General features: G+C 46.5%; 2 protein-coding genes across 4 annotated transcripts; one reads left to right on the top strand and one right to left on the bottom strand.

Annotated features, from left to right (window-relative positions):
- Window positions 1-3,998: 3,998 nt before the first annotated feature.
- LOC112156149 (ankyrin repeat domain-containing protein 66) lies at window positions 3,999-6,752 on the top strand. 2 transcript variants are annotated; one of them, XM_024288448.2, is made up of 3 exons: window positions 3,999-4,392; window positions 5,296-5,524; window positions 5,617-6,752. In XM_024288448.2, the coding sequence occupies exons 1-3, from the start codon at window positions 4,254-4,256 to the stop codon at window positions 5,672-5,674; spliced, it is 426 nt and encodes a 141-aa protein (XP_024144216.1). In that variant the 5' UTR covers window positions 3,999-4,253; the 3' UTR covers window positions 5,675-6,752. The 2 variants fall into 2 exon arrangements, with proteins under 2 accessions (XP_024144216.1, XP_024144138.1); XM_024288370.2 differs by having other exon boundaries at window positions 5,612-6,752.
- adgrf3a (adhesion G protein-coupled receptor F3a) lies at window positions 6,672-20,831 on the bottom strand. 2 transcript variants are annotated; one of them, XM_036209865.1, is made up of 18 exons: window positions 20,370-20,831; window positions 18,065-18,136; window positions 17,983-17,995; window positions 17,766-17,897; window positions 17,550-17,702; window positions 14,163-14,278; window positions 14,033-14,091; window positions 13,841-13,959; window positions 13,531-13,749; window positions 13,219-13,458; window positions 13,008-13,142; window positions 11,046-11,154; window positions 10,889-10,964; window positions 10,627-10,803; window positions 9,158-10,504; window positions 9,045-9,086; window positions 8,876-8,911; window positions 6,672-8,805 (listed from the first exon to the last, which is right to left on the bottom strand). In XM_036209865.1, exons 2-18 carry the CDS (start codon window positions 18,110-18,112, stop codon window positions 8,749-8,751), a joined length of 3,078 nt encoding a protein of 1,025 aa, XP_036065758.1. In that variant the 5' UTR covers window positions 18,113-18,136; window positions 20,370-20,831; the 3' UTR covers window positions 6,672-8,748. The 2 variants fall into 2 exon arrangements, with proteins under 2 accessions (XP_036065758.1, XP_024144026.1); XM_024288258.2 differs by having other exon boundaries at window positions 18,065-18,116.
- Between the last annotated feature and the right edge of the window lie 50 nt (window positions 20,832-20,881).

The raw sequence follows: 20,881 nt of genomic DNA, 5'->3' as shown, positions 1-20,881 counted from the left end.
GTTCTATTGTAATCTACATCTACATTAGGACTGTAGAGTAGAAAATACAGAGTATCACGGAGTATTACAGAGTATCACAGAGTATCACGGAGTATTACAGAGAATAACAGAGTATTACAGAGTATCACAGAGTATTACAGAGTATTACAGAGTATCACAGAGTAACACAGAGTATCACAGAGTATCACAGAGTATTACAGAGTATCACAGAGTGTCCCAGAGTATCACAGAGTATTACAGAGTATCACAGAGTATCACAGAGTAACACAGAGTATCACAGAGTATTACAGAGTATCACAGAGTATCACAGAGTATCACTGAGTATCACTGAGTATCACAGAGTATCACAGAGTATTACAGAGTATCACAGAGTATTACAGAGTATCACAGAGTATTACAGAGTGTCCCAGAGTATTACAGAGTATTCCAGAGTATCACAGAATATCACAGAGTATCAGAGTATTACAGAGTATCACAGAGTATCACAGAGTATCCCAGAGTATCACAGAGAATTCCAGAGTATTACAGAGTATCACAGAGTATTACAGAGTATTACAGAGTATCACAGAGTATCCCAGAGTATTACAGAGTATCACAGAGAATTCCAGAGTATTCCAGAGTATTCCAGAGTATCACAGAGTATTCCAGAGTATCGCCGAGTATTCCAGAGTATTCCACTCTACACTCTTGGTCTGTAGTAGACCTCGTATACTTATTTACTTCTACTCAAGAATCCTTTATAAATACACAGTGTACTGCTTTTTGGTAGGGGAACAGGAATTAGTACACAGTGTGAGAACCTCCGACTCACTGTACGCTGGACTTGAGGTTCAGACGGTTCCACGCCACAATGATCCCGCCCTCACGCTGCAGGAGGCTTAAGCTTCGTACAGCAAAGACAGATGCACAGTTCTGCCCTGACGAGGTCCAGGACGTTGGTGGGTGTGGTTTGTCTTCGGTTGAAATGTGTCATAGACAGTAACTCCGCCCACACCATCAGGATGGGCAGGACCGGAGAGGGGTCTCGGTGGAGGTATCAAGTTTCAATGTTAAGTCAATGCAAAGATGCTATCTGATGTGCCATGATTTGGGCGTCGGGCACAGCGCACTGCGTCAACCAATCAGGGCCTCCGCTTTGAGCATGTGACGTTTTCAGAGAGATTCAAGATGGCGGCTCGATGCGAGGATTTTTGTCCTGAACTTGTATCCATTTTCTTAACCCGCGTGCGGGGCTTAAGGAGACTGTCCCGGTTACTGTTATGACGGCTACGCTAGCGGTGGATAGCTTCGAGAGCTAGCTTCCCTTGAGCAGCGGAGCTCGCTACGCTAGTCTGCCGGCGGTTAGCTGCCCATCAGCCCGGAGAGCTGCTGTTGACGCCCACAATCCCTCGAGCCTCGTGCACTAATGATGTTTTCTTATTTTCACGACAATGATAGAAGATCCTCCGGTTCCATTTTGATTTCCCCGTCTCAGGTTAGAGCTCAGACTGGAGCTCAGGTGGATGGGAGTGACGTCTGAAACGGTCCTCAGGTCCAGTGACGTTCACAGAACCAGAGATCTGAAAGATCCGGGGAACCAGACATGACCATGTGCTCTCCAAAACAAATACACCTCCCATCATCCATGTCTTCCATGATGTGTTCCAGGACAACTTCAGCGGTTGCTCCGCTGACGCACAGCCTCACGGCTGGGAACCCGTTAGAGAGCCAGCAGACGTGAAGTCGACTCCAGCGATGGTCGTCCTCGAACGCATCGCTACTAAGAATCACTGCCTGCTGTGCTCTCTACTCGCTCGGTCACGCCATAAGCACCAGCTCAGTGGCCTGTGGTAGAGCGTCCGCCCTGAGACTGGAAGATTGTGGGTTCAAATCCCGGCTGAGTCGGACCAAAGACTCTGAAAATGAGACCCGGCACCTGCTTGGTTGGATGGGGGTTAAACCACCGGGCGCAGCTGTGTCTGCAGCTTACCGCTCCCTCAGGGGAGGAGTCAAATGCAGAGAAAAGTGTCACACTCCTATAGGTGCGTGACGCTGATGCGACTTTAACCTTGAAAAGAGTTTCAATGTTGAGTCAGCGGTACAGACGCCGTCCTGCAGCGCGTTGGTCTGGAAACAGCACAAGTGCAAAGATCAGAACATTGATGAGGTCGCTGCATCGCTCCAACCAATCAGAGACTCAGCTGTGGGAGGAGTCTATGGAGGATGGATCCAACTGTTCCATCCATTTTCTAAACCCGAAGTATCTCTTTGGGAAACAGTAAATAAAAGACTTAAGTAATAAAACGAGCATGCCAACATTTGATTAAAATATTTAACAAAAAAAGACTTGTAATAAATGTAACTTGGCAGTTCCAAGTCTTCAGGTGAGCACTACACATTAAGGCACTTTTAACAGACAAGCTCTTATTTTTGCAAAAGTAAAAAAATCCTTTGAGGAGAATCGAGTCAAAAGAGACGATTCTGTCCAGGGAGTCGAATCCAAAGACTTCTGGAGCGCCGGGAGTGAACGCAGTGTCAGACAGCTGATCAGGTCAGTCAACCAGACAGGAATCCTTCAGACGTGAAGACGTCAAGACGCGACGCAGACGTCCTGGACTGAACGGAATGTTGGACGAGCAGATGAATGATCAGTAGAGGGCAGGAAGGGAGAAGTTCCCTAAACCCGGAGCGGTTTGTGGACGTTGGAGACACGCTGATAGACACACTTCCTGTGCCGGCGGTTCCTCGGCATCCCTGCAGACAACTACAGGAAGTCAACCGGCTGCCTCTGCTGTTGGGGCAGTTTCACTATTTCAGAAGAAGAACAACGAACAGTGAAACTTCACATCAGCGTGACGCACTGATCAAGGATCCGATAAACCAACAGCAGGAGAAGCTGAACGACATGCACTGCAGTGAGGAAATGCGCCGTGTTCTCCACGTTCCTCAGCAGGTTAAGGTCATCAACGCAGCAGCAGAGATCCTGCAACTTCAGACTTTTCAGGGCAACCAAATCAAACATTGAGAGCCATTTATCAGCCCGTGTCTAATTGTATTCAGTCATCTTATGAATTTGACCATTTTATGATCAAACTGCCGTTTTTATCGTGGTTGTGGTCGCTGCCATGATGCTGTGGGGCGCCTCTTTACACGTGGAACGTGTCGGTGCAGAATGATTGGTTATGCTGCTGCTATGATCAAAATATTCCAGGTGGAAACATTTCATTTTTGACAGGAAATGTTAAACAGAGAAGTTTAAAATGAGGAAAGTTTATTTGAATATCACATTTCATGTACAGAGACAATTCAAAGCACCCAGTGGTTTGGCAGAGTTTTTACGCCGGATGCCCTTCCTGACACAACCCTGTACTTGAGGGGCACAGGGACCCAGTTAGGCAGCAGCATCAAGGGTCTAAGGACCCAATCTGGGTGGGGATCAGTGGACAACCCTGGGAATCGAACCCAGGGCTCCTGCGTGCCAGCCCACTGAGCCACCCAGCCGCTTGCACAGAGATAATTCAAAGTGTTTTACATAAAACATTAAAAGAAACAATCAAAATAAATAGTAACAGCAAGTATAGATAAACAGTCGGACTTAAACTTTTGAATACATATTAATCAAACTGAGAACAGGTGAGTCTTTAACCTGGATTTAAATACACTGAGTGTTTCAGCAGATCTAAGGTTTTCTGGAAGTCTGTTCCAGATCTGTGGAGCATAGAAGCTGAATGCAGCTTCTCCATGTTTAGTTCTGACTCTAGGAACTGATAAAAGACCGGAAATAAACGTATTTATTTTCACCTTTCAATTTCAAAACTTTTTTTTTGTTTTCAAATCAGAAAATTTCAAAATCGAGAAAAAAGAATTGAAGTGAAAAAATATTAAAAATGACATTTTGAGTTTTGAAGCCTAAAAAACAACATTTGAATCTGAGAATAAATACGTTTATTTTGGAATAGCTCAAAGTTTTAGACATTTTTCAAGTATTTTGGCCCAACGCCAGTATCTGTTTTGGTTTTGGGTTTCAAATACTCTCAGCATATTTAGCGCCATTATTACATCCCGCTTCACCTGACCCTGGTCCCGCGCACAGACCTCTGTCAGCGTCATAAGCGCGTGTTTGCGGTTTTAAGCGGGAGCCTTCCAGGTGAAGATGATCGGGATCAGATCATGTAATCCTCTCCTGTGGCAGCAGGCGGCAGCCTCGTCTCTGCTCTGCTGAGGACCGACGCGGTTGTCCTTTCTCCGGTGGTTGCTAAGCAACGCGGGCCGCGATGACGGAGCTTCATCAGGCGGCCGCCGCGGGAGATTTCAAGAAGGTGCAGGAGCTGCTGACCCAACCGGGCTGCTCTCCGAACCTCAGGGACGCGGACTGGAGCAACACGACGGCTCTGCACTGGGCGGCGCGGGAAGGTAGGTCAGGGTCAGCGGCCACGCGCCTCCGCAGCGCCCCCAACGCGCGCGCCCGCACTTCCATCACACCGACCTCAGACATGACGTCATCCTGTCCACGCTTCACGGCCTTTAGGGGTCGGAGTCTTTTCCTACATGTCCCATGAACACCTGCTGACGCTGACGTCATCGTGACCCATTCATTATCCATGAGGACGAGATCCTCCCAACGACTGAAAGATGAGGAGTGAGGAGGAAATGAGACAGTTCTACTTTATTCACTTTAAACACTCCCGAAGTCCTTCTGCTTCCTTAACCTGGACCCTCACGGGGTCACGGGGTCACGGGGCTGCTGGAGCCTAACAGAGGGACAACACTGACATTCTTTTCATTTCTTTCACAAATGTCCTGTTCTGCTCATTCGGTGACGCTGTGAGTCCTGCAGACGCTCAGAATCCGACTGAAACTGATTCTCAGAAACCACAAAACAGAAAAGTTTATGAGAAACAACCGAACCATCAGCAGCCGGTAACGAGAACGTTTTCATCAGCGTTTGGATTCAGACTGTTCATCAACACCAGAGGAATTCTGGAGGGGACCTCCGAACCTCTGCTTTGAACCCGGGTTTCCTCCTCTTCCTTTTTTCATCCTTAAAGTTTTAAAGAAGGACCAGCAGGAGGCGCTGCACTGCAGAGTCACTGATTACATCAAACCTTTGAGTCATTTTATTCACATTTTTATTTATGACTTTATTTTTTAACGTAAAATGAGTGGTTTGTGAAAAAGGTTTAACATTTTTTTTAATATGTAATCATAATTTGGCACCCCTCCAGCAGAGGACGCCCTAGGCGGCTGCCTATGCCCACCATCCACCCTGATCAAAAGCATAACGAGTCGGGTTCTCTCTCTCCACCACTCCCACAGGTCACACAGAAACCGTGCGGCTCCTCATCCAGCACGGCGCCAGGCCGAGTCTGAGGACGCGGGACGGATGGACCCCCGCCCATTGCGCCGCCGAGTTCGGTCGGTTGTCCGTGCTGCGCCTGCTGCACTCCTTCCACGCCCCCATAGACCAGGAGGACCACTGCGGGGACAGACCGCTGAGGATAGCTCAGGTCTACGGACACCAAGACTGCGTCAACTTCCTCAGAACGTGAGACGTAAAAAACGCTGCTGCTGTGGTCGCACAACGACCGTCAGGCTCCTCATTGGTCGCATCCGTGACGTGTTTGTGTTGCAGAGCAGAGCTGGAGTGTCAGGCCCACCGAGAGAAGGCAGCGGAGCTGGGACTCTCACTGGATGACACAGACGAGGAGTGGGCGGAGCAACGAGGAGGAGGAGTGGGCGGGGCAATGAGGAGGAGGAGTGGGCGGGGCACAGATGAGGAGTGGGGGGAGCAATGAGGAGAAGTGGGCGGGGCAATGAGGAGGAGTGGGCGGGGCAATGAGGAGGCGTGGGCGGGGCACAGATGAGGAGTGGACGGAGCAATGAGGAGGCGTGGGCGGGGCAATGAGGAGGAGTGGGCGGAGCAACGAGGAGGAGTGGGCGGGGCAATGAGGAGGAGTGGGCGGAACACAGATGATGAGTGGGCGGGGCAATGAAGAGGAGTGGGTGGAGTCTGTTTTACATATATTCAAGAGATTATTCGGTAAAAACGTCATACAACATTCTTCATCTATAATATGATTTCACTTAAGCGTTTTATACTTTATTGTTTAAAGATGAATAAAGTCATAAATACAAACAGGTATTATTTTTCAACAACTTCCCAATAGAGCTTCTGAAAACAGGACTGTAAGAATTTCTAAATGTTTTGAAAATGTAAAATATGAACATTTTGTCTCGGACCGGTCTGTGACCTTCATACTGCCTGAAGGTCACCTGGCCACCCTGGACAGGTTTGACAGTTTTTCGCCTGCATACGTCGTATCCACCTGTGAGGACAGGTGGGACTGGAGCTGATGGTCCACCTTGGATTGTGTGTTGAGTGAAACCATGAACTGTGTCTGGAGGTGAAGGACCCGACATACTGGAGATGAAGCTAAACCATCCCATAAGAGACTGAAACATGGCAAAAACCAGAGAAACAAATGGAGCCAGAGCCCAGCAGATGAGCGGACGCTCCAACACACTAAGGGTCGTTGACAGAAATGAAGGGAGCTGTGGATCCTGATGAACCTGGAACTCGTGGACTGACCACCCAGAGCACGACCAGGAAGAACAAACCAATAAAAACCCAACCAGAACCAACCTAGTGCAAATTAAACCAACCCAACCAAACCCAATAGAACCCAAACCAAAGCGTTACACTCACTTTATTTATGGCTTGTTGTTGTGACATCACAAAAAAGAAAATGAAATTAAAGGAAGAACAAGATAAAGCTTTTTGTCTTAGTGTTTGAGGTTCCTGCAATGTCGACTGTCTTCAATAGAAACCGGACATTCACAGGTTAAAGAGATGATGAACATGTATGTACACGTCAGTTTTAATGACTGGGATTGTGTAGCCCCCACCCCACAAAAAAAAGAAATAGAAGTAACAGCCTACCTCAAAGAGAAAGGTTTCTATATTTACTGAACAGTAGAACTGAGCTTTGAAGTTCTCAAATGTTCATCAAATTCTTGCTTGAACAACGTAAAGTTTACCCAGAAATCCCTTTTTGTTTTTTTGATTGGAGAATAAAACTAACCAATCAGAGACAAGACTTGGTAGCAACAAGACCGACGTCCGACTGGGCCAAAAGGAGAAATGGATGTTTTCCCTCCAGACTGTGGAAAAAAGCGGGAAACCTGCTGCTGAGAATCAGGCTGAGCGCAGAGGGCGTGGCCACGCCTCACAGAGCGGGACGCTCCCGACGCCTCTGCCATCTGTCATCACCACCTGAATCCAGACATCTGCTCAGGAAAGAAGATGGAATGGACGGCTCGTAATCGGAAGTTCTCGTTTCACAATCTGTTATCCTGAGGAAACAGAACAGTAGATGTTCTTTGGAAGTTTCTCAACCTTCTAAAGGACGATGTCCGATTTGAAAGTAGTGCCTGACCTCCTGACTTAGCATGCTAACTTTGACCCTTGTGCTTTCTTAGGCATGTTTACATTAAAAGTGGGGTCATCTGGACCCCAAAGAGAGCATGAGGGTTAACCAGAGCTCGAGCTCCAGTGGTGATGTTCTTTCAGTTACTGTGTGCTCTTCAACTCTTCATGCAATCGATGTTATGTCAATGGGTTCTACAGAAAGCAGCCTCGCGTGGAAATGCAGCCTACAGAAGTGGAGTGTGGATGCAATCAATGGAAACCAGCGGATTCTGAGGTGGAGAAACCCTTGTCTCCACCTCAGAGCTTGTTGGACACAGGATTGAGGGTAGTTCAAAGAGTGCGTGTCAGTTTTAGGGTTCATAAACAGAAATAACAGACAGAGTTCCCGGTTTGAATCCCAGCAGGAGTTTGCAGAGCCTGAAAGACTTCCTGAAGAGTTAAAACTGAGGGCCCTCTGGTCACATGCAAGATGGCGGCAGAAACAATCTCTAGCTGGAAGCGGAAATTTCCTAAACTTTAGGAAATCTTTCAAAAATGATATTTTAAAAACTTTTCAGAACTTTCAGCTTTTGAGCTTTTAAATGTGAATAAACTGTAACTGACTAACAGTTTAGTGTGAAGATGAGCTTCAAATGGACAGAGAACGTTCATCGTTTTATTTCTCTGAAGTCAACATTAACACGTGTTCAGATTTATGTCACTACACCGTTTTCCTCCGGAGAAAAAGGCTGAGAAATGCTGTTTTTTCTCTGTCAATCAGCTGGTCAGATGAGCAGTTACGGTGTGTCGAAGGGAAAAAAGGTTGAAAGCTGAAAATGGGGCTTCCGGTCGAGGACTTCTGGCCAATGATTTTGGGTGCAAATTAAGGTTTTTTTTTGGCCGATCTGGTAGGGGGAGGGACTTCCAGCTATTAATTTTTGAGCGCCATATGTTTTCTCTGAGGCCAGATTCTCTTGTGAGATTGTTTCCCTGTGAGGTCTCATGATGTTGAAACCAAGACTTCTGCTAATCTAATTCTACGTACGTTGTCATACAGTTTCATGACTCAGACCGCGTCTTGTGCTGTACCAAAAGACCCGTTTGGAAATGTTTTGACAGGGAAACCGTCACCAAGTCAATCGTTCCAGACCATGAAAACGTCACTGGGTGGTTCTTTGAGCATTTCTGTCTCAGCTTGACTCTTCAGATGATTACAGCACGTTCCATGGTGAATCAGGCTCCACACGTTTAGCTTTTAGAAGGACATGGTTCAGGGGGACTCAGGTCTGAACTGTAAGTTATATTGACTATGTATGAAAGAAAGTTTGTCCTCTGAAGAGATGCCGAGTACTTCCGTAACTTCACTTCTTCCACGATGTCTCGGTCTTGACGGTACTTGTACTCATGGTCGTCACATTCTGGAGATCAGAGTAAAAAGTTAGAGGTTCACCAAAGAAAATAGTCCTTCCTTAAAAATAAATAACTCACCTTTTTCTTGAAACGAGATAGTAGAGCTTCACGAGTCTGTCAGGAGAGAGATAGCTGTTGGTTTACATACCGCCACTCGGGGCAGGAATTTTCATCATCAGCAGAACTAAATATCATAAAGTGCCATCCATTCTCATGCAGAGTTTCAATCAGCTCTTCCTTTTCTTACCATTTTGTCGCGCAGGCATGTCGTCAGCAGGATGTAGAAACCCTGAAGACGAGACACAGCTTAGTGCACAGGAACGCTTCAGGTGTTTGGTCATGAGGACGGACCATCGTTACCTGGAAGGCGTTAAGAATGATGAAGATGTAATTGATGGCATAAGCAACAGGTCCAGAGGTGAGGTCGAGGATCATCATCGCCAGCCCGAAACCCCAGGTCACGCCAAAGATGGGAGTCAGGAGAACCACGGATCTTATGACGGTTTTGGCTGCAGCTTTTTCCTTATCGGTTTGAGTGTCATCGTTTTTGTGATGCTCCAGAAGCTTCATGATGACCACCAGCATGGAAAATATGTTAAAGAAGACAATGATGCCCACGGGAAGGATGAATGTGAATATGGAGCCCTTCAAAAGCCCGGCGTAGACCAGCCAGCAGGTGTCTTCTGAGAAGTATGAGCCCTCAGCTCCAGCGTTGTTGGCAAGAAAGGTGATGAAGACGATGAGCAGAGGGCAAATGTAGCCCAGGAAGATGGAGAAGCGCAGGTAGGTTTTCTTGCTGACCTTATGGAACAAGAACACAGCTTGATGAAGGAGGGTGGTGCTTAGAGCCAACATCCAGAAGAACATGGCCAGATAGCAGAAGTGCATCATCACTGCGAAGATCCTGCACCAGACGGTGGTCTGTCCATGGCTTTCCTTCCCATCAGGCTTAGAGGAGGCCAGGAAGCAGATGTCTGCCACCAGCAAGCACACAGAGATGTTGACCTGGGCCGTGTGGCGTAGATACAGAGTGTTGGTCTTGACCACCTGTTTCCAGACGGTCATCTCTATGGCAAGAATGATGATGAGGGATGCGATGGATATGGACAGGCCGACCGTGGTCAAAAGGCTCAAAGCTGGGACCCTCAGGGGAGTTTTGGACATGAGGATGGCAAACGAGGACAGGTGCGTGCAGACGCATCGCCCCTCTGAGAAAGGACCTTCCCATGAGCATCCCTCGTCTGACCATGCATGTGTGTTGCTGTCCCAGAACACACAAATCAACTCAACATCCCGCGGCCTTGGGCTTTGCAACTGGAAATCAATGACAATGCTCATTTCCCCGGTGACATTAGCAGCTGTGGACACAACCAGACTGTTGATGGTCCGCTCGCTATCGTTGTTTGGCAGGTAATTCTGCAGATACTTGTATGCGACGGTTTTAATGTCTCCACTGACTGAAGCAGTGAGACTGACACTGATGTTGAAGAGGTCGACACATTTTCCATCAGTGCAATTCTTCACAATGAGGTTTTCCTTCTCACTGTCCGTCCTTATGTTCGATTTCTGTATCAATTTCTCAACTGACAACAAATAGTTTTCAGCCACAATGGAACCATTTCCCCCCTGAGTATAAGGAGGCAAACTACTGCGCCAGGAACTCTCCAGACTTTTGTTTAGCAGGTTACTGGAAGAGTCCAGGAAGTTCTGAAAAGAAAAAACATTTAAAAGTCAAATCATCAAAACTGAATGACCCAAACATATGTTACAGGAAACAGACCCCGCCCCCTTCCCCATCCATTCCACCTGCTCCTCTCTGCTGTACTCACCTCGACGGTCGTCACGTTTTGTATGACGGATATCTTTTCGTTCAACACGCCATAAACGGACACGGAGGCGTTTATGTTGGCTTGAGTGTTCAGGTCCTCCATCTTGGTGAGGTTACTGAATTTCTGCAGGACTTCTGCTGTATTGTTTTCCAGATTGCCAAGTCCACTGTCAGAGATCTGCACGGACAGGACATCCAAGTCACTTTCTAAGCTGCTTCTCTGCTTCAGGTCAAACCAGGAGAAGCAGTTTCACTTTACTCACCAGGGCTTTTTCCAGCACATTCTGCAGAGATAAGACCAGGCATTCAGAGACCTCTTTCCCCCACGTTCCCCCAAGGCTGCATGAACAGAAACAGCATGAAAAACCACTTCACTCCCAAAGCAGAAATGTGATGGAAGCAGCACGTCTGAAGTCTTGCCTGCAGCCTCGTTTTCTTACTCCAGCCATGCCTTTGCAGTTCAGCACAGCTGTGAAACCTTCCTTGGTGTTTTGCCATTCATTCTCCTGCTTGCAATACTTCTCACCGTCTGGTTGAGATATTTTAAAAGAACAGATTAGACAATCATCTGACTTTATTTACACGTCTATATCTCTGCTATAATGGAGACGTTCAGTATTTTGGAGATGTCTTCCACAGATTCATAGTTTGGTCCGAGATGCTATCAAGGTGTCCTGCAGCATCTGCATTTTCCTCTCACTCGTCTCTGAATATATCTTCTTAATATCTCTATGTAAAGCGAGAACTCAATATTACTCAACTTTAATAGCAGAAAATGCAAATAATCCACGATTTCTCTTTAGTACTATAGCCAGGCTGACCAGCAGCCACAGCTCGGTTGAACCACATATTCCTGCTACTATCAGCTCTGAAGATTTCCTTCAATTCTTTGATAATAAAATCTCAAATATTAGACAGAAGCTAAATGTGGTTATTCCCACTATCGACCCAAAGCAGGCAGAAGTTGTAGAAATAAAGGCATCCATAGAAACGTCTGTAACATTAGACTGCTTTACTGCTGTGGACCAAGCAGAAATAGCATCAGTTATTACGTCTTCTAAAACCTCCACTTGTCTCTTAGACCCAATCCCCACTAAACTTTTTAAAGAAATCTTCCCCCTTATTAGTGAATCCATATTAACCATAATAAATACCTCTCTAGAGACTGGTTATGTGCCTCAGTCTTTTAAATATGCTGTTGTTAAACCTCTTTTAAAAAAACCCAGCCTGGATCCTGACATTCTAGCCAACTATAGACCAATATCTAATCTCCCATTCATATCTAAAATCCTAGAAAGAGTTGTAGTAAAGCAGCTGCAGTGCCACCTACAGGATAACAATCCTGTTTTTAAACAGAAAACAACAGTCCTTCAAAGGGCTGATGGGATGACAGGTGTGTCTGCAGTTTCCTTGAGGACCGTACCACCATGTCAATAAAAATGGAACGTACCATGTGTGTGGGGTAATTGTATATTGAAGTATTCACAAGATAATGGAAGTTATACGTACTGATGATGTTGTATGGTATCCTTACGCCACACTCTAGTCGTTATAAGGGGACTACGCTCTGATTGGCTCATTTCTAACAGTCAGGCTGCAGCGAGGAGTGTGCATGTCTCACATGCACAGCACTAATGGGATCCTTGTTCAGTCTGCCGTGTTTGGGGGTTGAAAACATGAAAAATCTGTACGACACGTCTGCGCCTCAGCTACTTTCCCCTGACTGACCCTTATGCCTTTTAAAAGTGTTCACTACGACCTGTGGCCCGCAGCACACCTGTAGATAAACCTGAACATTTTCTCTCTTCGATTCACTGAGCGTCTGTGACCTTCATATTTTCTGAGGGTCACCAGAGCAGACTGTACAGGTAAGGGACCATTTTTCACCTGTAGGGACAGGTGTCGGGACCCTCCCCCGGCCTTGGTTCTGTCTATTTATGTTCTGAAAAGTATTTTTCCCGTTTCTTGCTTTTTGTTCAGAGGCCTTGGGGCGTTTTGGACTTTTCAAAATCCTTTCTTTTACCTCTGTACCCTTTAACTGGATCCTTCCTGCTCTTGGGCTCCGTCTCACCTACGACTCATCTCGTCCTACACTCCATGTGGTTTTTCTAATGGAAATATTGTGGTTGTCACACAGAGTGATAGAAATCCGTGGATCCATTTCTTGAGGCCTTTATGCAGAAAATGGCTGTTTACAACGTGCACAGTGAGCATCCTAATTCACCTTTTGTCCGATTTCAGTCTCTAAATAAAACAGTTTCATAGTCAAACAAAACTTTGGGTTTTGAAGTGAAGCTAAATAAGGAAAGGGTGTTGGATGGAATCCTGACTCGGATCGTGACCTCGGGATTTGTGTGTGTTTGGAGTGACCCTCATACTTACTTCTAATGACATTAATGTCGAATGTACTTTCTTGGGTTTGGTTACATCTGTTTGTAAAGTTACAAGAGCCTGTAGGAACCGTGGGGTTGGAACAGTCTATTAGTTTTCGGGCTGAGTACGTCAGCGTGTTCGAATCTGGAGGAGAGAAGAATGACCGTGAGAAGTGTCGATGTCGACCAGACGATGAAGACGCTGAGCGGCGAGTGTCTACCGTTAGACAGTGGGTTTATTGAGTAATCCACCGGCCATGTCACATTATATTTCTCGATGCTTTTCATGATTTGGCATTTGACCGTCACAAACAGAAGTTGTGTGTCGCTTGTGCAGAGAGGGAAAGCCGGTTCCACAGAGTTGATGATGTCTGGCTTCAGGCAGATGTCTATGGTGGCCTTGGCTCTGTGCGTCAGGGTGATGTTGGGTTTTTTCTCAATGAAGCTGCAGTCGTATTCTCCTGAAAACAAACACCGTGATGCTGAACACGTGTGACAGTAGGAAGAAGGAGGAGGTTTCACTGAAGTCCAACCTGTCCAATGTTTGTCGACTTTATCCAGCTTGACGTGGAATTCCGTTGAGGACTCTTTTGTAAGTTTTGAGACTGTTCCGTCAAAGATGCTGAAGCTCAAACCATCTCTTCTCAGCGTCCACGTCACATCCTGGTTAAAATCCTCAACTGTCTTGCAGATGACCTTGTCATTGTCCTGGTAAGGCACCATACGGTCTGGCACGGTGACGGTGACCATCCCTTCAGATCACAGAAACCATGCAGGTCACTTTGACAGGAAATGACCCGGAAGCTCTTCCTGTGAGGACCCTCTGTGGGGATAAAAACTCACCTGTGGTCTCCAGAGCCATGGAGCTTGAAATGTTCAGGTTGTTGGATCTATCCAACAGTTCCTGTGCCGTGATGCTGTTGACGACGGTCATTTCAAAGTCTACGATGATACTTCCAGCCCTGCAGAAAAACACAAACCAGGTTTTCTGTGAGATGGACTGAAAACAGCTCTTCCGCTCTTTGAACGACAGACCTGAACTCTACGATGGTGAAAGTGTCCAGGCCATTCAGAGTGCTGTAGATCGTCTTTAACTGGAAACACAGAGAAACGGATCAGAGACAGAACATCTGAGAACAGACGATTCTGTGGCGTGTTTCCTCACAGCGGACTCCACTTTCTTTTTGCATTCGATGTATAGAGACGTGGTGTTCGGCTGCAGACAATCCTTAAAATGCTTTGACGATTCATCAGATAAAGTGATCGATCCGGCGACTTTCACTGTCAAGACCAAAGAAAGTTTCAGTCAGGATCACAAAAACCATTCACTTCACAAGGTCTGGTGTTTTCTTCCTGAAAAGATCCAAACCATCAGTTAACTGTGAAAAGCCTATTTCATGAGATTTAGCACTCACAGGATGAAAACTAATATTTCATTTGAAATTGCAGGTTTTCAAATTAAACAAGTGAAAGAAACAAAGTTCTATAGTAACCGTAGATTAAAAACACACTGGAAATCACATATCAACTACATAAAAGCAAAGACAGCAAGAACGATATGAAGTCAAACGCTCATTAGACAAAACTCTCTAGACCTCATATTTCAGTCATTGATTCTTCCATATGTGACATGTGGCATAGAAATTTGGGGAAATGTGAACAAGAACTCAATAAACTCCATGTTTGTATTACAGGTACGACTGATCATCATCAGGACTAATTATTGGACCCATCTACACCCGGTTTAAAAAGCTGAAAATATTCAAATCCCCGATGATCACTCCAACTCCATCGAGGCATTTTGGTCGTCGCGCCGATCCCAACATCCTGCTCATCTACCTCAGGCGGCTACGGCCGAACTCTCCAGCACCACCGCCAACTTTGGTCTTCTAAACACGAGCAATTCGTCCAGGATCTCCTCCTCGACCACAAGCTGGATTTTATGTGCCTAACAGAGACATGGCAGCAGCCGAATGACCACCTGGCTGAAAGATGCCACTCCTCCGGGTTTACAGCACAATCTCGTGGCGCCGGCCGCAGAGTTAAAGTCCCACTATTTGTCTCATGACTAGGTGTGTGAAATTTGTTCTCTGCATTTGACCCCTCCTCTGGAGGGGCGGTGAGCTGCAGACACAGCCGCACTCGGGAACCATTTGGTGGTTTAACCCCTTAATGCTGAGTGTCCAGCAGGGAGGCCCTGGGTCCCATTTTTAGAGTCTTTGGTGTGACTCGGCCGGGATTTGAACCCACGACCTTCCAATCTCAGGGAGGACACTCCACCACAAGGCCACTGAGCTGGTCTAGGAAGATTACTCCTGTGACTGGCCCTGCTCCGACTATCATTGTTGCTCTCTACCGCCCCCCAGAGTCAAATGTACATGTTATCTCTGACTGTTCTGCTTATTTACTCATATTTAAAACTCTCTCACTAATATAATAATTCTAGGGGATTCAATATTCAGATGGACAAAGTCAACAGCTCCCTCTCCAAAGAATGTGTCTGGACAGCTTCAGTCTAAGTCAACATATGAACATGAATTTTCTCACTATATTAAGGGTCATGTATTAGACCTTGTTTGCTGCTCAGGTAAATCAGACCCCTCCCTGTCTCTGATCATAAGCTATTATCTTTCCATATCAGTCTCAAAGTTTCCAGATCCAAGCTTCCACTCACCATAACCTTCCGTAAAACTCTAAAAATGTATCCTCACTCATCAATAACCTGCCCGGCACTGATGGTCTCTCCACTCCTGATGATCTGGTTTCCCATTACGATTCTAACCTCCATAATCTTCTTGATGCTATGGCTCCACTTATTTCATTCAATGTTTCTGCGCCCTGGTTGACCCCCAACCTCAGACATCTTAGAGCAAAAGGACGACGGTCAGAAAGACTGGTCTCACGATTCATAAGGACATGTGTTGTAGCCATATCCACCACGATCAAGACGCCATCTCCAGAACCAAAGCAGAATATTCCTCTGAGCCCTACGTTCTCTCACGCACAACAACCGGCCCAAACTCTCTTCCTCCTCACTTAAACTCCTCTGATTTCTGTCACATCCTCAAACGTCCATCACATTCTCTTCTCCCCACATCCGCCACTCTCAGAATTTACTCTGCCTTCAATACAGCCAATCAACACAAATCCCAAACCACCTCCTGTCAGCTCGCTCCAACTCCAACTGCTCCTGTCCTTATCTCCTCTCATGATGAGAGTCATGCTCCCTCAAGACTGGAACTGTTCCTCCTGCTCCCAGAACAGCAGCTGTCACCCCATCCTCCAAAAACCATCTCAAATGTTCCTTTCATTTCAAAGATCCTTGAAAAAGCTGTCGCCTCACGACTCCAGAACCACCTCTCTTCTAATAATTTACATGAAAATTCCAGTCTGGCTTCACCTCCACAGTACAGAAACATTCCTCCTTAAGATCACTGATGACCTCCTCGCCGCAGACTCTGGTTTCCATCCTCCTCCTGCTTGATGACTGCTGCCTTTGACACCATCTCTCACCCATCCCACTGGACAGACTTTCAAACGTCGGCATCTCTAACGTACCCTAACTGGTTCCAGTCACATCTCTCAGACTCGGTTCATCCCATTAGAATCCTTCACTTCTAGGACTGTCACTTTTAATCTGTATATTAAGTTTCATTTTTACCTGTAAGGCGATCCTGAGGGTGCAGAAAGGCACCATATAAATACAATGTGTCATTATTATTAAAACGTACTGACTTAGTCGATCATTCCGTCCTAAGACTCATGTATAGAGCACATCACGAAAGTCTGCCACACAACATTCAAGTAGAAAGAGCAATTACAATCGAAACGGACAGGACATTTTCAAAATCAAAAATGAAGGAAAAAGTGTTTCAGTGCAGACGGTGGAATAATCTTAGAAAATCAATAAAAGAGTTTATTACCTTAAAAAACTGAAAGAACAAATGTCCACACTAAATGAATTATACGGTCGTTGGAAACGTGTTGAATAAAATTCGGAGGTACTTGGTTTATTTGGATTATTTATTGTTTACTTGTTGTTTGTTTGTTTGTTTCTTGTTTTTGTTTGTCTGCTTCTTTCCTCCAGTTGACATTATCATTAGGAAACAAAGATTTGGTTGTAAAGTTTGATTGATTTAGTTAAATTGGGCAGAGACAACAGTTTCACCAAGAACAAGAGTTTCATGAAAGTTTGTGTTGTGTGAAAACGAAATAAATAAACTAAAAGATCTAAACCTGCACTGTAAACAGATTTTCTTTAAATAAGGAAGCCAGAGGAGTAACGAAGGTTCTTACTAATCCTTCCAGTCACTAAAACTCCGTTTCTTATTTCAGGTCGTTTGAGTTGAAAAACGTGAGATCTGTTGTCTAGCAGAACAGAAGAAGAAGAAGAGAATCTTCTCTTCAGACTCTGTTTGCTGTCTCACTACATGCTTCGTCTTTTGTTCAGAACCGGATTGGTTTGAACTGAACTGGGTTTAGTGTTTCTGCTGACAGCAGCATCCTGCAGCTTCTTCAGGTAGAAACGACGCCGCGCGTGATGAGAGCGCACCTGTTCTGTTGGACATGCAGGTGTGGGTGGAGTCATTGGGCAGCGTGCACACAGTCTCGTTACAACTGTCCTTGTAGTTCTGAATGACCTGGTTGCTCCATTTGTTGCCTTCACTGCAGACACAGACCTGGTTCTTCTCTCCTTTGGTGCAGCCTTCAAACAGAAACAGGATCAGCGACGGACCGACCCAGATCAGAGCAGACGGTTCAAACGTACTTGTGGTCATGTGGACTTGGGTGATGAGCTTGTTCCCATCGTTACACTCAAACGCCGCTAGTTCATTTATGATGAGGTCCAGCGCGTTTCTGTCGATGGTCATTTTTGTGTAGTAAACTTGGGTGGAGTTTGCTGAAGAGAGAGAGGAATCGCTGCTGAAAACCGCTTGGCTTAAAGAAATGTGTTGGATCTGCCGTAAAAGCAAGAATCTCAGTACCTTTTGCTGCAGCCTGTAAGAAGCAAAGATCAGTTTAAATCAGGAAATTGGATTTTTGGTATGTGATGAAATCATAACCAACCTGGCAGAAGGTCAGAGACAGAAGGAGGAGGAGCCTGAAGAGCAGCATCTTCCTGCAGGACACGTTTGGATGCTGTGAGGAGAATGTTAGCGTGTGCAGCCTTCATCCTTCGGCTTCTTTAGGCTTTTGTGGGGTCAGAGGACCCTCAGAATGAAACAAACCTCTCACTCTGACATTTATCGTGGGGTCAGAGGAGCCTCAGAATGAAACAAACCTCTCACTCTGACGCTTATCGCACCCCATAAAAGCCCTCTGGTCACGTGACCTGTATGGGTTCTGCAGGTTTTGGGTTGTCTGGTCCGAGGAGGGTCATAGAGGGGCGTGTCCTTCAGTGCCTTTGAGGCGTGTTCGACCACGGTTAGGGACGTCAGGGAAATGGAACGTACCATCATCACTCCTGACGTACAGGTGATGCTGCCGTCGTCAGGAGGTGTGAATCCTTACTGACCAATGCTGCGTGCACGGAGTGTGCACGTCAGTCTGTAAGTGTCTGTAGGACGGTCAGGAGCGTGCACGTATCACGTGAACAGCACTAACAAGATCCTTGTTCAGTCTACAGGATTTGGGGGCGGAGTTAAAACATGAAAAACCTGTGAGACACGACCCCGCCTCACCTGCTCCCCCCTCACTGACCCTGTTCACCATGACCTGTCCCCGCAGCACACCCGTAGATCAACATGTTCACTGAGCGTCTGTGACCTTCATCCTCCCTGAAGGTCACCTGTGTGACCTGTACAGCCGCTGCATGCACCTGTGAGGACAGGTGGATACGATGGCTGTCCAGCTCTTCTCCTGCTCGGCTTTTGTTCTGTCATTCTTTCTTCTACGTCATTCGGGTTTTTGTTTGCACGTCGACGTGTTTCCGTGTCGCGGCGTTCAGGGTCGTGGTTCCTGTTTCCATCATCAGACTCCACCCCCTTCCAGGTGCGTTTGACGCGCTTCAGCTGGTATGCAAATGTTTTCCACCAGAACCACAAAACTGTGAATTCACTGGACTTCCTGTATGGAAATGAGGCGCCGTCCAGCAGGATCTCATGTCTTTCAAATGATGTTTCTACCTGCTGAACGTTACAATAATATCACCAATCCTGAGACCCCTGAGGGGAATAACTCGGGTAGCACAACTGGAATGTTTTTGCCTCCGTGTTTCATCACGTTTGCTGTTTCTTCAGACTGAAAGGTTTCTGCAGAAAAGCTTTGCTCTGTTTCTGAAACGTGTTTCAGGTCAGATTCATCCAAACCCTGAAGCATTCATGAGGACACTCAGAAAATCACAGAAAAAACGTCAGATCTTTTTGTTTTCCATCTGTCGTCATGAATCTACAGAATCCTTTCTTTCAGCTCCGTTTCTGACCCGTCCAGTCCGGAAACTTCTGTGTCTGAAGCTGCTGCGTTTGGACATGCAAATCCCGCCCCCGTATCCCAGTTTCAGCAGCTCTACATGCAGCTCCGACTGAAACACCTCCTCAGTGGTTGACTGTGCAGCAGCATAAGGAAGCTTTATGCTTCAGCTGTGACCCCCAACACGTTCACCGACTCAGTGGAAACCAGAAACGGTCTTTCAGGAATGTTTCAGAGCCGCTTCTGTCCCACAGAAACTCAATTCTACATTTTCCCACAAAATAAATGAATTTCTCTTCGTTGAACCCTTCCACCCCGGAGCTCCAGTCGTTCTTTCATGTGCTGTAAGTTTTCAACCGTTAACAGGATCATTGTTAAATATTCTGTCAGATCAGAATCAGAATTGAATCAAGACGTGAGTAGAAAAACTGTCGATAGCAGTGAGATGATTACGTCTGCCTGCTTTCCTTTTCCCGCCTTCAGTCTCACCTGTCCTCACAGGTGGACCGGCGTCTGCAGGTGAAACGGTCGAACCTGTGCAGGTGACCTTCAGGAAGTATGAAGGTCAGTGAACCGAGAAAATGTTCAGGTTTATCTATGGGCGTGCTGCGGGCCACACTTCTCCACCACCCACAGAAGAACCAGAACCCACACGCACCAACAGCAGTGCGTCAGAACTGCATTATCTTCACCAGAACCTCAGCATGCTCTCACACACACCTCAGCGGAACGTTCCATCTCATCACGTCCACAGAACCCGTTACATGTTGTATAAATGTTCTCCACGCCCTGAGGGTCACCTGTGTGACCCGTCCAGGTTTGACCGATGGCGTGGAGTTCTGCGGTCGAAGCCTCAACAACATCCTCTTCTTATGAAATGTTCTCACAGAAACTTGATCTGAATCGATCATAATAAAATAATGAAGTCAATCGAAACCAGGACGGAGAGATGTGGAGCACTCACCTGTCCCACGCAGCAGCAGACGTGGAGTTTCAGCGGCGCCTCGTCAGCCGAATGGAGACGGAGCTGAAGAAACAGACCATAATGAGACAGTCATTTGACAGTCAAAGTCGGTCCCCGCGTGCAGCGGTCACAGCGGTCACAGCCCCCATTGTGACGGGAGTTTGCATAATCTCCATTCCGGTAAACACTCATCAGGACCGGATGGGGGGGTGAGGGCCCCTCAGTGGGCGTGGACCGCCGTCTGGTAACCAGCAGCAGGTTCTGGAAACTTCTCAGGGTTTGAACCTGAACTGGGACGACTTCACTGTGTTTGGAAGTCTGAATATTGTTCTTATCCTTCAATGGTTGAATTGATTCTCATATTTACTGTATTTCAATGTTTGGTTTCTCGTCATTGAGACGATTCACTGTCAGGACAACCAGGAAACACGTGAGCAGCAGAGACATCAGCAGAACGCCGCTTCATGGTTGGACGCTGGTTGATGTGGTTGAAGCCCAAAGACAGAACAGGA

This window comes from Oryzias melastigma, linkage group LG22 (genome assembly GCF_002922805.2).
Source record: "Oryzias melastigma strain HK-1 linkage group LG22, ASM292280v2, whole genome shotgun sequence".
Classification (NCBI taxonomy): domain Eukaryota; kingdom Metazoa; phylum Chordata; class Actinopteri; order Beloniformes; family Adrianichthyidae; genus Oryzias; species Oryzias melastigma.
The sequence above is the reverse complement of the archived record's forward strand: the minus strand, read 5'-3'. Positions and strand labels throughout refer to the sequence as shown.